We start from the raw sequence: 17,231 nt of genomic DNA, 5'->3' as shown, positions 1-17,231 counted from the left end.
TCGATAGTGATTGTTCTTTCTTTCTTCAAAAAAATTAAAGAATATTTCCTTAAACCCCATGGTACATTACACAATCACACACATTTCCTGCTTACATAGTTACATTCACCTCTAGGATAACCTGAATCATTCTATTTTCACACCATGTATGTTTAGTATACAGAGAAAAAAAAAGAAAACAACGAACTCACCAGAAATTTACTGGAGGGGGAGAAAGTACCGCAATGCGGACAGCGAACTCACCAGAAATGCAGAAACGCACAAACGGGGATGTACAAGTTTGCGCCCAGAAACTCAGAGTTGCTGTAAGAACCACATCATATTGACACTTTTTTTCTCCTAGGTTGCTTCAACCGAAAGGATCTCAAGCTCTGCCCACCAAAGTGGAGACAGTCTCGGCGTTGCTGCCTCCGGTGAGATTGCTAGAACTTCTCTCAGTCTAGTGGTGACCTCTCGCATGCCTGGTCTCTTCTTCGGGTCGCTTTGGATGCACTCCTGGATTAACTCACAGATGATTTCTAGCTCGTTTTCTTTGTGAGTCTTCAAGGTAGGATCAAGCAAACATGATATATTCCGGTCATCTTTAATGCACTCCATAGCCTGTCACCAGACGGAAAAAAAGAAGAAGCAACATTTGCTTCAAGATCCCATTTTGTGGAAGTTGCAACGACTTTAGTAACTACACTCGATTTATTAATTGTCATCCTTACCAAGTTCGCAAGGGAGCCCTTGTGTTTAGAATATGGAGGCCTTCCTGAGATGATTTCCAGCATGAGTAGACCAAAACTGCACACGTTCCCAGCTGGATCGGCAGACACAGGCTCATGGTGATCAACAATGTCATCGTTCTTGGGCATTTTTCCTTTAGAAATCACTTCTTGCCAAACACTCATGTCTGCTACCTGCGAAAAGGACTCGGTTTAGAGGAAAGCATAAACATGTAGTCTGATATTACAACTAAAGTGTTTGTGCAAACGAACTAGGGAGTACTTCATATTGCTCAATTGTGATGTAGACAAACATTTTACTTTTCCAAACAATGTGACTCTAAATTGAAGGTATAATGTCCAGAAAAATGGTTTAGAAGCTGAAATTCTGATCTTACACTATTTCCTTTTGTTTTCATATTACTGAAATTTTGGACAATCCTGTGAAGATCTCCACAAACTAGAACAAATACAATTTGAAATTTCCATAAGCATATTTGTACCTTTGCAGCTCCATCCTCAGACAACAATATGGCACTTGACTGTAAGTCAGGATGTGTGATAGAAGGGTTCAGCTCATGCATGTGTTGGATGCAGTATGCTACCCCCATAATTACTCTCATCCTACCATTCCAATCAATATGATCGAATCCCTCAACTGCAAAAAGGAAATAAAACCAATTTAATTTGGCATAAAGAACAAAGAACAAACATTTTAGCAGTGGAATCAGCATTTAACAGGCTCTTACCATGGAGATGCTCATAGAGTGTTCCATTGGGTGCATATTCTAACACCATCATCCTCATAAAAGGATTCTCCTCCTCACAGTACCCAAGCAGGTTGATGAAGTTCTTGTGATTAATTCGTGAGAGCAAATCTATCTATGTGTTCAGAAAAATAAGTTAGAAGAAACAACCTTTTTCCAAACTACCTTTTATTCGTAAACTAGGCCAACATTACAAACTTTAGTAGCAGGGTGCTTTTATCCTTACAATAAATAACACTATATTACCTTTTTTCTGAATCTCCCTTCGGAATGCTTCGACCAATCTTTGTTAGTCGCAATAACAGTTGATACAACAGCTATCTCAACGCCACTTGATAAGGTTCCCTTATATACAGTGTAGTGTGGATAGCTTGCGACAATGTTACTGAAGTCCTCACAAGCACCTTCCAGCTCTGAGCGCTGCAACTTTGGTACTCCTGAAGTACAGTAAGGCACCACAATTTGCAACAAATGATAAGAGGCAATTCAACTGGATATTTGACAATCTTTGAAAAGGGAGAGCTCAATGAAGCTAAATATCTGTCCCTCTAAAGTCTAAACTTTGCAGAAATATTAACGATCAAATAATCTCATCTTGAACCATTTTTATATATCTTATATCTCCTATTAACAATTGCTTGATATTATTTCTGCCTTGCACATACTTTTATTTGTAAAGGAGATAAATATCTATGGCCCACAAAAACAGGTGTTGCATTTGTTCGAATATAAACTGACGTTGAAAATTTTACAAAATTAATGAGTTCTGCATCCCAATTATTTAATTTAGCTAATCCATGTTATCCTTTAGAAATAAATGAATTAAAAATTAGGTATATCTGAAGAAAAGTAAAACAACAGTAGAAAGCATATGATAGAAAATGCTCTGAAGTTCATATTTGACCATAATAAACAAAATAACAGGATGATTATGCACATTTTTATCCAGACAGATCAGAGAAGAAATAAAATATTTACCTGTCACAAATGCCTTCTGCAGCTGTCCACTGAGCCCAGTCTTCCATGGACCTATTGTCGCCACTGATTTGTTGCGGCATAGCAAAAACATGCATGCTATGCCGATAAGCAGCAGAGCGATTGATGAAATCACAATGGCATACAACCATCTCTTAGATCTTTGTGGAGGACCACTGGACATGGGTGGACTACTTGGAGGACTTAGTGGTGGAGGCACCTTGATTTCCTTAAATGCTGAAAATGATCCAGTTCCAGTAGAAGGAACAGAAGCAACAGCTGGAACAGGAGCATTTGCTGAAGCTGCAGCAAGATTGGTATCCTCCAATAGTCTGCGCCGGCTAAGTTGTACAGTTGGATTTCTTGCAGCAAATTGTGAAGAAAGACGAGCTGGTCGAAAGATGAAGGTATGTTATGTACTAGCTAATGTATATAGGGTTTATGAACAAACTTGAAAAAGATAAGAGCAGGTTAAATTACCAGAAAGATTGTTATTGTCTTTTGTGTTCTCTTCTGATGAAGAATCAGACTCGAATCTACAATGGTTCACATTCACAACTGTTACCATCAACACGCACTGATAATTTGTTTTATAAAAATAAAAAACTGGTATTGACCAGAATGTATATCAATCTAATTCTTCTTACCCATTCTCAGATCTTTGATCCACATCGCCCCTCTCATCATAGACGTCAAAATCAATTTCCTGATCAAAATTCCTGTAGGAATTTTGGATGAGAGGCCATTGAAAGTTATTGTTGGAAAGCAACCTGCAGAGCAGTAGAAAATATATCATGGCTATATTACTTGATGTTGGTCAAATTTTGGCAAAGTTAATCAGTCAGACGACCTACAAGTGCTTAATTGATTGCATTTCTGCTATCTCCTGCGGAACTTCACCAGTCAAATTGTTATTGCTTAAATCCAGTATTTCCAGCATTGCAAGATCACTCATTTCCTTCGGTATTGGTCCATCGAACAAGTTGTTGGAGAGTACACTGCAAGTGAGCCAGGTATTGAATTAAAATGTTGTAGAAAACACTCAAATCACATTCAGGAGTAAGATTACAGTGTTACAACTCATTAGCTCTAGTAATTCAAGTAATGGATGCCCCATCAAAAGATTAGCCAAGATCTTATGCTACTGTGTAAACTCCTCAGTTACTCACACAAATGCACAATGTATTCATGTGGCATTTTAGTCTCATTTTTATTTAGCACGGAGTTTAGTTGATATGAACTACACCATTTGATTATGGCCTATTGAAACCAATATTCATTTAATTGGATACATATGCTTCAGATGTCCTTACTGATGGTAATTGACTTATTTAGACACCTGGTTCCTGGAAGACAAACTGAATAAGCTAGTCAAGCATCAACCGCTAAAGAATTAATATATTTATCTATAGTAATTTCTCGTTACTAGATCTTAAAAAAATCCAATTCAAAAGATGTCCAATGTATATTCTTTAAAGCAAAGTCAAGATAACTTACAGAGCCCTCAGATGACTAAGACTTCCTAGTTCTGGACCCAAGGTACCTCTTAGTGAGAGATCCTTTAGATTCCTACAGAAAGAGAGTTCATAGTAAGTACAATTCTTAAGATGATAAAGCAACCATTATCCACTCAAAATATGTAGAAACACTGCGGCAATTATAAATGAATCTTATATAGTGAAACACAAGAATCTGAACATGAGTTTTTCTGTAATAGATCATCTTGAGAAGAAAAAATTATTAACCTAGTGAGTCGGAGAATCACCTTAAGGTGTTTTCATGTAAAAATATAAGTAGCACTGAAGGGACTACTCCAAAGCTCTATGAGCAGAAAATGATGTCTCTTTTCCTAGTAACTTAAACTTCTGAATGAGATGATTGGTGTATGAAAATCAACTTGTCACACATCCTGAGGCACTTGATAGCAAATTTTGACATCGAAAGAGTTCAAAGCGCACACAATAGTGCATTTCTGCGTGTGGTGTGAGTGGCAATGTCTGTGTGTGTCTGCCTACCTTGTAATCAGGAAAGAAAAAGGGCTGCTATTGTGCTTGGTTGAAGTACATGTAGAGTATTGAACAAACCTTTTATTTGCTAGACTAATATGTTAGGGATCTAGAACTACGAATGGAAATGTCAGTTTTCCTATTGAATAGTATATAAGCGTGAAGCATGCCAAACAGCATTAGTTTGACTTTCTTAATGTGCTGCCTAAGAAAAGCTTTCTAGATATGAGCGCTGACACATAAGGATGTTCAATGAACATATGGCCCTACTAAGCAGTCTTATCTAGGCAGATCACAACGTTCAGTTGATGGTGATTATACTTGACCTTCTGCTGAAGTATCAAGCTAACCAATGTTAGCCTCTATTTTAGGCCTCCAATATAATTACAATTTAAAAGAATCAACTAAATTGTTTTAGTCAATAATCTCACTTTATTAGTCAACATCTCCCTGTCACAGAATTGAATGTACCATCTGGCCACTTGTTCACATTGGCTGAGTCAAGAAACCATTTAAATAAACCAAATAATGATATCAACATTATGTTTTAAACTTCCATACAGGCTTCTGGGAAAATTAATTTTTACAGCACATTTTATGGACATTCTGAATACTGTATATGTATCAAAGAAATAAGAATTCAAATCAAAATGGGACGGAATTAATATTGTGTATGATGCTTTGTATTGACTGTTTGGCTGGAAGAGGAGCTGATTGCACCAAGGCCTCCTTTAGAACGCAGGACCATTTTGCACGAATCTAAAGGATTTTCACAAGAATCCGGAGAAATCCCACAGTCCAAAGGAGCCAAGGAGGCTCTGTTACCAAATACAACAAGTCAATCATTGCACATCTAACTTCTCTGGGCTATAAAGTTGATAGATGCTTGTGTTGCCAGAAATTCAACTGAAGCATTGCTGCATTTTCTAACATGTATTCTCAAGTCAAACCGCACATAGATCAGAGGAGAAAAGTAGTGGGGAAGGAACGTCCATTTTAACAATAAATCAACGCAACTCTTCAACAGAATGGTTTTAGTCAAACGGAGGATCATCAAAGAGAGAAAACCTGCTACATTTTGCAACAATGATCCTTGATCGAATGGGTAAACTGCATTTCCAATCAGAATCACTGCACATTCAGAAGAATAAAAGAGGAAGGGCAATGAACTCACAGAATCACCACCCTGCCATCCACGCAGCGGACGCCATTCCAACTGCAAGGATCGCCATCCCGCTCGCTCCAACCTGCCATGGCGCCATGCGGATCCTCCTCCACCCTCGACTGAAACTTGAGCAGCGCCGACCCTGCAACCACAAGCAACCAAGAAGAGCTCCCAATCAATCACCCACAGACCTAATAATGAACGCAGCCCACAACACCGGCGAGACGCCACCGCCGCCGCCGCCGCTAACCTTCAGTGTTGACCGCCGAGCAGCCATTGACGACGAAATGAAGAACCAGCGCGACGAGCGCGGAGCAACGCAGCAGCGCGTCCACCATCTTCCACATTGCGGCTCGCTCCACGTCACATGATCCTCTTCGCGAGCCTCTTGAGCAGCCTGGAGTGCATGGTCTGATCAGGCGCGAGCAGCAGCAGCAGCAACAGCCATTGCGCCTCTTCCTCCGTGGCGGCGACCTCACTACCCCCTCCTCCTCCTCTTCCTCTCCTGCATGCAGGTGACAGCAGACAAAAAGCTCAGGGACGCCGACAAATAGAGAAACCTTGCATCGCCCCAAAGCAAGGAAGGAGACAGCTTTAGCTACTTTTTCTCTCTGCCTGATTGGCCACCACTGCCTATCTAGCTTACACCGCACGCGATTCGACTCAAGAAACCGAAAAGGAGGATTCGATCGAGAGAAGAAGAGAAGAGAAGGCTGCTCTGCTCACCCGGTGGTTGGGGCAACGGAGGAGGAGATGCGCAGAGAGGAAATGGAGCCCAAACAGCGGTCGTCCGTTCTTGGAGGAACAAGTAGTAGTTGGCGAAATCAAAGAAACGCAACAACACACTGAAATCGATTATAAAATAAAAAAAACATCGAAAATTACAAAGAAAAATCACGGTGCAATCTCTCCCATCACCAAGATTGCATTGTTGCTTAAAGAAATAAAAAGCGGGGACGGAATTCCACGGGACAACTGTAGGACAATTCCACGCCGGGAGTACGAAATTCCGGATTAAAGAATTGGATGGGGACACGCGCGGAAGAAGAAGAAGCCCGAGAAGGTCGCTGTCGAGGGGCCTCAGCTTCGCCGGCGACGGATTCGTCGCATTTTAAAAAATCCCTTTCGTGCTCATCATCACACATGGAATTAAAATAGGGTTAATACCCTCCTCCTCCTCACATTGACATTTGTTTAGTGACCAATTGCAATCAGGGCGTCTTAGCGGCGCCAAATGCTTGCACTCGAAAACGATAAACAAAAATAAAACAATCTCTCTTCCATAACGAAGAAGTGGCCAGCAAAACCGGGTCTAAGGCTCTAAGCCTCGATCGATTCATCTAAAGACGAACGAACAGATCGCATTTGGTGGATGGGTAGCTCATTACCGGCGCGCGGTCGGCGTCGCAGCGCCCTCTTCCTTCACGCAGAGGCCCCCCGGCGCGAGGGGGGTTGGGGAAGAGGGCACGGGGAATGGGATGTGGAGGCGGCGGCGGCGGAGGCGGAGGCGGAGGCGGTGGCCGGCGGCGAGGTGGGGGAAGGTGGAGACGTGCGGTGGTGGGGCCCACGAAGGGGACAGGTGGGACGCGCAAAGGAAGGGGAATTTTTTTATTCCTGGTGATTTTTTCCGACGATTTTATTTGATGCCCGGGCCTAGCTGTCCGTCTGTTAGTTTTCCTCTTTTCTTTTTTTTTTTCTTTTCTGTTTTATTCATCAGTTGCCACTTTGCCAGCTTAATAATAATTTCCTCTTCTGTTGGGGAGACGACGCCGTCGCCGCGCCCACGTCGCGCAGCCGCCTTCGTCGTGCGCGCCATCCTCCTCCTGCTGTCTGATCACCTGTATATATTCTCCAGGAAAAATTTCAAACATCTAACAAAATTAGAGTGTTTTATTTGAAATTCTTACCGAAATCTTATAGTTAATCTTAACATATGTCTAGCCTGACGGAAAATAGAAATATCCACGAAGCTTCAAAAATTTCTTTCTTTATCAAAAGAACAAGAGGGGTACAGAGACACTGCTCATGGAGACTGACACGACGATCAGATGCAACGTTTTCTTCTCCAAAGTTGAGCTAACCTTATCTCGCGCGGTTGGTAGCGCCAATCAGGCGACTGTCGCAAGATGGAGGCTTCAGAGTCCAGACAAGAGGATGGATTCAGACCTGTCCGAACGTGCGAGCAAACAAGTGCCTGGTGTTGGACTACTCGTCAGGCTCGAGAGTTCCCAATCGGCTGCATGCGTAAATTCATTATGCGAGGACATCTATGTGTGTAATTGACCCAGAAATTTTCACACCTGTAGCTCTTCTCAATGTGTTCTTTGGTATACCAGCTGAAAGTATCAAAGTTTTGTCGGAACAACCAAAGAGAACCTAACCAAGCAGCTGACATACTGACATGAGAAAATTGATATCAACATGAGAAACACGGGTAGTGAGTAGCGGAGTAGGTGATGTTTAAAACGAGGCGAAGTGCCATGCATCTCAGGATGACGACCAATTCAGAGTTAGTTACTTCTGCCGATATGCAATCCCAACAAATAACTAGCCCACCAAGCTACATGCATACGATCACTTATCCTCGTAGAATAGTATGATGCAGTGAGCAAACCGATGGATTTGATGATCAAACTTTTTGGAGCACGAACCAAATGACCAATGACCAAACTCTGATTTTCTTTTAGATAATGGCATACTAATATATAGTAACTATGACGTACAGGGAAGCATCTGCTGATCAGAAGACGCCTTTTCTACAGAGGTGGAAACAGAAAGGAATTCTGTACAGCTACTTATAATATTTTGATACAAAGAATCAGAGTGACCACTTGAGCTTACAAGGTTGTTGAGTTCATGAAGTAGCTTGATAATAATATCCTCCTTCAAGCGATCCCCATTACGGTTCAGCAGATTGAACCAGGACATGGATGAAACATTGCGTATCTTGCTCTCCTGAAAGGTATTGATGCAGGACATCGCCGCCACTGTGTCCCCTTGTCTCAGTTTCAGGCAAAATCTTTCCATTATCATGGGGGCAGGCGGAACTCGGCCATATTGGCACATGTAGTCCCATACATCTTCCAATAACTGCTCCTGAATAGTGAAAGGCAGTAAGGCTAAGAATAGCTACACCAAATAATTAACGAAGCAGTTTAATGGGAAAATGATCATATATCTTGCATTCTATCATTGTCCATAAAATCTGAACTCTAAGCATAGTTCATATTGACAGTAAGCCATAAAATACTGAAGGAATTGGCTCAAATTGTTGCCAAACTGGGGCTAGTACTATTATGCTGTGCTTGTAGTTGAAATTTCCTTTTAAATCTAGTGAGGTTTGTTCTCTCTGAGGGCATAGAAATATAAGCTAAAAGGCCCACATGTATAGATTTCAGAACTACTAAGATCAGTCACCATGCAATCTTATGATCACATACATATGGGGGAAAAACAGCATAATCAAACATCCTCCATTCATTGCGATAACATGACCTATGTTATGCACCAAACATCTTCAACTTCAGATATGAAAGATTATGCACAACGAATATTCTATCCTTATAAGCTACATCTTACGGAGATTCATGGATAGTTAAAGAGTTAGGAATATGAGATAAGCACCTTCCCGTTCCTATATGCATCAAGCACCATACGAAGGTGCCTTCGTTCGTCAAAGTGGTAGCCACTAGATAACATTTTGCGAAATGCATACTCAAAATCATTCCACCTCTTTGCTTCAGCACAGGCCTCCATGAAAATATTGAAAGTAAACTTGTCTGCAATTGCCTTTTGACTCGATTCCACTTTACTCCTTATCCTGCCACTGAGAATATTCTCCAATAGATCTTTTGCATCCTCAAACATTCCATGTTCAGTGTATGACTTCAGCATGATGTTGCATGTTACGTTATTAGGTGAGCAGTATTTGCACATTTCGTCAAATATGTATTTAGCATTTTCCATGCTTCCATTGTCTATACAGGTTTGGATCAGTCCTGTGTAGGTAACAACCAGTGGTTTGTTTGCAACCTTGCAAATCTTCTCGACCTGCATTACAGTTGCCATCAGAAAAAGGTTAAGAGATAAAACAAAGCATCTAGAGGCATGAGACAAGCATAGACAGGTGATGGCGCTTACAGATAGACAAGTTCAAGCTGAGTTCTTATGCCTGGCTGTTTGATAAGTTTTTTCAGCTTGTTTTACAAAAAGTAAGTTAATTGGATTTGAAGCTCGCACCGATAATTATACTGTGGGAACTAAATTCCAGCCTATTTGTTCATCTATCAAAAATATATATGCATATAGTCTCATATACCAACACACAGTGCCTAATTCAACAAGAATATGCTTTTCGCAATTGTGATTATGTATGTTCTATCTAGTGAGAAATCGGGATTAGAGTAAAAGTTATGGTCACGAAAGCAACTAATGACAGTAAAATGCCGATAAATTGTTAAAACCAGCAGAATAACTGCTATCGGTTATTAAAAAAATGAAGAATCAGTTTGCAGCTGAGGTTCTAAGTCCAATATAGAATTATAGATCTACGTTTACTTTTCAAGATGACTATAGGTGGCAAAATGTATTTTCAGTTGCAACAACAGCTACAGCAAGTGTGTCATGTACAAGATATAACTATATTTTTGCAAGTGCAAACCTGGAGAAGTGCCTCTTTGCACCGGCCTCCACTGCAAAGGCACCTAGCAAGGTCATAATAAAGACTGGCAGAACCAACTATTCCACGACTTTCCATACCCTTGACAGCCATGACTGCTTCATCAATCTTCCCTTCTCTCCAAAGAGCATTAATGAGAACTGCAAGCAGCAAGAGATATGAGATATAATATAAAATTTGCCTTCAACTGTTTTCAAACCTTCTTAATTACCTTTATAGTTCAAAGCGCCGGGTATTGACGTTTTCTCCACCTTATTGAAGAACTCGTACACCAAGTTGTACTTGCCACAAACAAGCATTACCTACAGTAACACAAAATTATAACAAAAAATGGATTACGCTGCATAAAGAATTGTGCCAAACATATGAAAAAAAAATACAATCAATACTACAGAAATCGCATGGAACCAAGTTAAGCAACAGTTTTCCCTAAGACCAACATATGAGCAAAACGTTCTATCTGCTGTAGATAGATATAATATGCTTGTCAGAATCCAGGTAAGAGAAACATCAATGCAGAAATGGTCTCTGAAACTGTCATGAGTCATATGTATAGTCCCATGCATGCAGAACACGGTGCAAATTATGTGTTAATTCCATAAAATCATAAAAGATTTGCAGTCGCATTTCTGCATGACCAGCACAGTTGGTTTAGGGGAGGACAGAGAGAATATGTAATCAAGATTACCGTACCTCCATTACAAGACCATATGTTGTATTTGTAGGGCGGATGTTCTTCTCTTTCAACTGTTGCAGAACCCAGAATGCTCCTTCCCATTGCTTTTGTTGCACACAGGCATTCAGAACCTACATAGCAGTAGAGCCAGTTACGTTCTACTGAATACTAAATTACCAACAATATTAAACAATCATGTCTCATTGTCATTGGTGCACTCACTTACATAGAACATTTGCTAAAAGTGTCACTCACCGCATTGTACACAATGAGGTCTGGTTCCAACCTAGGATCCCAATTCTGAATAGGACTTAGCTTAAACTTCTTAGGAGGAGAACGCATGCGGTCAATCACATCAAATAGCTCTTTTACAAGACCAGATTGGCCAAGAGTCACAGCAATACAATGATAAGCAGCCATGTCAGGATAAGAAGACAATTGATCCTGCAGATGAAATATAAGGACATCATCTAAATGGAAAGATTAGGTACATCCAAACATAAGACAGATGAGCGCTAGTTATACCAGCATGGTGTAAAATACATTCAATGCCTCAAAAGGTCTTTTTGCCTTCCCAAGAACATCAAGCACTGTTGTATAAATATACCTACAAAACAAATATGTTCTCTCATGAACATCATACGCATTTAATATGATAAGCATTGTAAATCATTTAATGTGATTCTTAAGGACTTACGGGTTACCCAAGAGAAACAAAAAAAGAAACTACAAGATTGAACAAATGAAGAAGCAAACTTATTTCATCACAGACAACTTAGTACACATTATACTCTGCTACATAAACAACAATATAAGTCTATAACAGCGGTAAAAAATGAAATATACATATATAAACTAACACTGCAGCTTTAAGATTCACAATAATATATTAACATATAAATGGGTAACTGTTTCATTACCTGCTCTTGTAGGACTTGAATCTTTCACGGGATTGAAGCCATTCAACAACTTGCAAGACCCGTTTCCAGTTTCCATATCGACCCAGTATTTGAACGACCCTTAGGATAGAGTGGTCAGAGAATTTGATTTTTGCATCATGAATCATTTTGGAGAATTTCCACTCTGGAGTATTTACATCTGTAGCATTCAGCCTTCGCAAAATAAATAACCATAAAGAATTAACTAAGACAGCGAAGACTCCATAGGCTTCATGACTTGTCTAGGAAGCAACAAAAAATGTATAGGAAAGCAAGATGCTCATCAATGAATGAAAGTATTTTCTAAGTTCAATCTAGAAGTCCCATTCATGTAATATTGTCTTAAATGCATGAAAGAATTCTCCAAGCAAGTAGCATCTAGATAACATGATCACACAAAAAAAAAGTTCACACATAATTTTAAAGTGGGAATTATCGGACAACAGTTTTCATATGCCTGTTCTTGTAACATCTCACTTTCAGGAGCCTGTAAATAAGCAAGTATTGATACAATATATTTGAGCAGCAGTCTTGATAGAAGCCCAGTGTTATTACTCATTATCTATCAAAACGAAATTCATGTCATTGGAAGTACATCATGTAGTTTAATGTGATCAATTAAAAAGAGGTGGTCAGTGTCCTCTTCTATTGGATGTGAACAACGATGGTAAAATTGGTGAATACATGAGTGTTCAAATAGAATCTAGAACGCCCTGAGATTTTCAAACGAAGTAACACTCATGCTAAGGGCTACATATAGGCAACTCCCTCTTGTAAAAAATACTTAATGCCCATCAAACAACCTGCAGCAGAGGCAGTGTCAAGTAGTTTTGATGGGACAGAATACCGTCATGAGTTTTTTTTTTCATATTAGAAGAGGCTATTATGATGAATTTATACAACAGCAAAACCAAGACAACTCAACAAATTCAATACAGGCTGTAAAACCAATCATACAAAGACTTACCGACTAGCCAATTTCTGAATTCTATCTTCCAGTTCCATTTGAAGAACCCGTGGCCTGTTTCTGACATCAGTGAATACCTCAAAAGTCTTGAAAGCAGCTCTATCGTCCAAGTCTATAGCTTTCGCATCTCTCCTAATAAACTTCCCTGTTTGGACATTTTCCCCTCTCTGCATTCGAATTGCTTCAGGTTTTCCACGCTTCAAGCTGACCGTTGGATGACCATCATGCCCAGACGTTGCCTGCCTATTGCCATATCTTTTGCTTACAGTAGCCTTGTTATAATCAATATCACCCTCTCCAAACCTTCCCACTACAACACCTCTCCCTGAATTTTCTGTTGTTTGCTGGTATCTTTGAAATTTATCATCAGCATTGACATCATAGTTGGTAAATTTTCTTTCTCTGGGATATTTGAAATTGTTCTCATATATGCTTCTTGCTGGGCTACTAAAGTTCTCCTTTCCCCTTTTTACCAAAGACTTGGTGTTCTCCAATATAATTCTGCTGTTTGGAGGGCTAGAAATATGGCTTACCATCGAAGTCGACTGTCGTTGCAAACCCTTCCGTGCATTTGACTGAACATGCATGTTTCTCTCTGATTGATGAGCAACCATACTACCTCTAGTATCTTTCATCTTCAACTGCGATGTAAACTGCTTGCGCTCATTTTTATCAACATTACCTTCATCTTCACTAATCTCACCTCGAACAATTCTTCTCTGTACATATTCATCTACCTTTCCCTGTCTTCCCCGACGCTTTTCAACATCACCTGGCTTTTTTTTCTCTACTAACCTAATACTATTGTTCTGAATATCATTATTCGCCATGCTCCTCTCATTCACATCCCCTCTGTTCCTCTGAGATCCCTTTTGCCTATCAAAAGATGTACTCCTTCCATCACCTGACCTCTCGTCCCCTCGCCGAACAACCGGTGCATCGCCATCGCCTGTAAACCTCCTCCTCGAGCTCCTTCCATCCGATTCTGTGCTCTCTAAACTCTTGCTCCTGTCCAACTTCACCGACTCCATGATCTTCACATAGTCGGTGAAAGTCGGGCTAAACGTCAGCTCCTTCTCGATGTGCCGCAACTCGGACGAACCGGGACCAGCCTCGCCGCCAGCCACCGCGCACATAGCACCAAAACCATCCGCTCTCGCGTCAGAAACCCGGCCTCTCCTCGCCAAACCCCAACCAAACGGCGCCACGGAGGCCCTCCTCCTCCTCCTCGTCGGAACCACGAACCCGTGGCACGCGCTCGAATCAGGCGCCGAGGCGGGGAGCAAGACCCCGCGCCCCGCCAGGTTGGGTATCAGCCCCACCGTCGCGCTCGGCGGCGGCGCCGCCATCACACACACACACACACCCCACGAGGTTTCGGCCGCGGCGTGGCTACCACATTCTCCGCCGGCGGAGCAACTCCGAGCGAGGTAAACCCCCTCCCAACCGCAAGAGAAACGCACGGCGAGTGCTGGTCGGAGCGCCGGCGAGGCTCGAGCTGGTGGGTTGCGGGGAGGAAGGAGGGCGAGTACCTGGGGAGTTTGCGCCGCGAGGCCTCCGCGTTATCTCCTCCCCCGCCGGTGCCGGTGCCGTCGTGGCGCTCCCTCCGGTGGAGCCCACTGTGTGTAGCGTCTAGTGCAGCGAAGATATTTCCGCGTACGGGCCGGGCCGGGCCGACCATCTATGCGTTGTTGGGCCTCCAAAGGGTAAACTCACCAAGGTGTGGCCGAGCCAAGCCGAAGACAAATTTGGGCTTAGGCTGCTCGTTCACTGAAGAAGGTTTATCTCGTTATTCATCAGCGTTCTAAATTACTATATGGTATGTTTTTACAGAAAAAATTATATAAGAAAGTTACTTTAAAAGATCATACTAATTCAATTTTCTAAGTTAAAATCCTCGCAGACAAATTATAAGTTAAAATAATTAATACTGAATCAATCACATACTAATCGCTCATCTCATTTTACACATCTTCTCTTTTCCCCTCCCCTTGAACACTCTTAGTTTGGCAAAAATTGACAGGCAGAATGTGCAGGTGCACAAAGAAAAATGCCGCCGACAAGAAAAATACAACATATATACTCCATTTATTTGCAAGCTGATGATTTTAGCCAAACATGAGCAATGGAGCGAAGGCAACCGTAGGTAGTTTGGACTTGAGCCCTAGCCACGTCTCCATAATCATGAATTATCTTAAATTATTATATAATTTTTTGAGAAAATTAATATCCTATTAGTTGAGTTCTACTTTAGCCTCATGCTTTAATAATTTCTAATTTCGTCACTCACAACTGCCAAAATTTGATGTAGCTACCGTACCTTTGTCAAATCAAGGAACGGGAACACTGGGATAGTTTCATTAGCCTTTTTGTGTGCGTGTGGCAAGCGTAGATAATAATTGGGATGTGGATCATCTGCAGTACTGCTGAAAGCAATAGTAATGATTTATGTGGGAACCCGAACCCAATGTCAGTCACTGTTACTACATTAGTAGTACTACGGACAATCTCCACTGTAACAATTGGCATGAAAACAAACAGCCCACATGTTTTGAGATCTTTTCCTTTCAGCTACTCTCCTCTTCCAACAAAGTGGTCGCCGCTCGGCGGGTCTTGCTCGTGCAATTGATGAAGCTCTCTCTATCTCGCAGGTACAGCTTATGGCCCATGCCTTTAATTGTCACTTCGAAGAAAAAAAAATGTACTTCTAACTCAGATTGAGGAGCATCTCCTCATTAGCAGGCTCATTAGCAGGTAGGAGTATCTGGAAGCTATCCATTGCATCGGCTTTGCGATGTCCTGTCCATTTAAAGGGAGTAAAGGTATGCAGTTGATGCGTTCCTCTCATCATTTAAAACGGAACAATGGAGAAAAACTCCAATTGAAGAAAAAAATGCAGAGATAGATGGAGATAGGCTCGTCGAATGTCTCAAATCATATCTGACCATCTGCAAGTGTGTGTTTCGTGGAAGCTAAAATCCGAATCTTAGTTTCTTCTTGGGAAGAAGAGAAGGTTCCTTTCAGTCAAGCAGGGCGAGAAGAGGGGTGAGACCTGCACAGAACGTCGTGCTGTTGCCGTCGTCCTGGCTGCGTTCTTCGCGTGATCGTGCGCTCCCCGCATACAGCTAATTCTTCTTTCATGTCCATCTAATTCTTCTTTTTTTTTTCGGGGAATGTCCATCTAATTCGAAACAAACGTGTAGCTGAACTGTTTGATTCGGCGCTAGTTTTTCTTAAAAACCTTTTTTTAGCTTCGTTGACTGAACTTACTGCATAGCATGTAGAGATTCAGAGTTTTCGCCTCATCCACATCACATCACCACTAGTAGCTCATAGTATTAATAACCACTTTTTTTATGGCAATTGCTCTAAGACGATGACACACCTAAAACCAGATTGAGCCAATATAGTACACCGCAAAAACGATATGCATTTTTCCTAAAAGAAAAATACAGTATGTATTTGCTCCCTCCTCCCTGCACACAGCACACTGTGGGAGCAATTTTGGGTAAGCCCGGCGAGAAACTTTTCAGGAAGTCTAAGGAGCCGTTGGAGGGAGCGGTTAAAATTAGCTTTAGACCCTGTTTAGATGTACTAAAAACGACTTTTAAGTCCCTATAACATCAAATGTTTGAACACTAATTATAAATATTAAATGTAGACTATTAATAAAACCTATCCATAATCTTGGACTAATTCACGATACGAATGTATTGAGCCTAATTAATCCATGATTAGCCTATGTGATGCTACAGTAAACATTATCTAATTATGGATTAATTAGGCTTAAAAAATTTATCTCGTAAATTAGCTTTCATTTATGTAATTAGTTTTGTAAGTAGTCTATATTTAATACTCTAAATTAGTGTCTACATATAGGGACTAAAGTTAAGTCCCTGTATCCAAACACCACCTTATAGTTGCATGTAAAATAAGATGAATCATCAATACATAATTAATAAAAAATTAATTATTATAGACTTGAACTTTTATTAAAAAATATTTTTAAATAAACTTCTATACGCTATTTAGCAGTTTGGGAAGCGTGCTTATAAAGATTGAGCAAGTGTATCGTTGTAAATTGCATAAAATTCATCCTAAAAATTCGAGCGTCAAAGTTCAAATGTAACATATCCTATGTACACAAGTTTCTCGTACACATCCGTACACACCAACTAGCAAATGTCACAAAAAATTCTAAAAAAAAATGGATATTTACTCGTAATAGTATTACACGTATCCCCCAAAGTCTCATATTCAAATTCATTGTATTTTAGCCGTAAACAAATGAAAAATCTGACAGTTTAAAGATAATTATATGTCAGAATTTTGTCTTTTTTAGGGCTAAAATA

General features: G+C 40.7%; 2 protein-coding genes across 5 annotated transcripts; both read right to left on the bottom strand.

Annotated features, from left to right (window-relative positions):
* On the bottom strand, nt 1-7,319 carry LOC127765328 (protein MALE DISCOVERER 2-like). 3 transcript variants are annotated; one of them, XM_052290231.1, is made up of 13 exons: nt 7,009-7,319; nt 5,871-6,125; nt 5,630-5,762; nt 3,947-4,018; nt 3,304-3,447; nt 3,097-3,219; nt 2,930-2,985; nt 2,453-2,839; nt 1,721-1,911; nt 1,457-1,589; nt 1,211-1,365; nt 711-902; nt 1-600 (listed from the first exon to the last, which is right to left on the bottom strand). In XM_052290231.1, exons 2-13 carry the CDS (start codon nt 5,965-5,967, stop codon nt 340-342), a joined length of 1,944 nt encoding a protein of 647 aa, XP_052146191.1. In that variant the 5' UTR covers nt 5,968-6,125; nt 7,009-7,319; the 3' UTR covers nt 1-339. The 3 variants fall into 3 exon arrangements, with proteins under 3 accessions (XP_052146191.1, XP_052146344.1, XP_052146269.1); XM_052290384.1 differs by lacking the exon at nt 7,009-7,319 and adding an exon at nt 6,347-6,682; XM_052290309.1 differs by lacking the exon at nt 7,009-7,319 and adding an exon at nt 6,223-6,241.
* Nucleotides 7,320-8,055: 736 nt separating this feature from the next.
* On the bottom strand, nt 8,056-14,478 carry LOC127765174 (pentatricopeptide repeat-containing protein At1g30610, chloroplastic). Of its 2 annotated transcripts, none has more exons than XM_052290052.1 (9): nt 12,880-14,478; nt 11,895-12,086; nt 11,500-11,581; nt 11,230-11,418; nt 10,992-11,105; nt 10,510-10,600; nt 10,281-10,438; nt 9,245-9,670; nt 8,056-8,716 (listed from the first exon to the last, which is right to left on the bottom strand). In XM_052290052.1, the coding sequence occupies exons 1-9, from the start codon at nt 14,226-14,228 to the stop codon at nt 8,333-8,335; spliced, it is 2,985 nt and encodes a 994-aa protein (XP_052146012.1). In that variant the 5' UTR covers nt 14,229-14,478; the 3' UTR covers nt 8,056-8,332. The 2 variants fall into 2 exon arrangements, with proteins under 2 accessions (XP_052146012.1, XP_052146086.1); XM_052290126.1 differs by having other exon boundaries at nt 8,056-8,710.
* Between the last annotated feature and the right edge of the window lie 2,753 nt (nt 14,479-17,231).

Source organism: Oryza glaberrima, chromosome 1 (assembly GCF_000147395.1).
Source record: "Oryza glaberrima chromosome 1, OglaRS2, whole genome shotgun sequence".
Taxonomy (NCBI): Eukaryota; Viridiplantae; Streptophyta; class Magnoliopsida; order Poales; family Poaceae; genus Oryza; species Oryza glaberrima.
The sequence above is the reverse complement of the archived record's forward strand: the minus strand, read 5'-3'. Positions and strand labels throughout refer to the sequence as shown.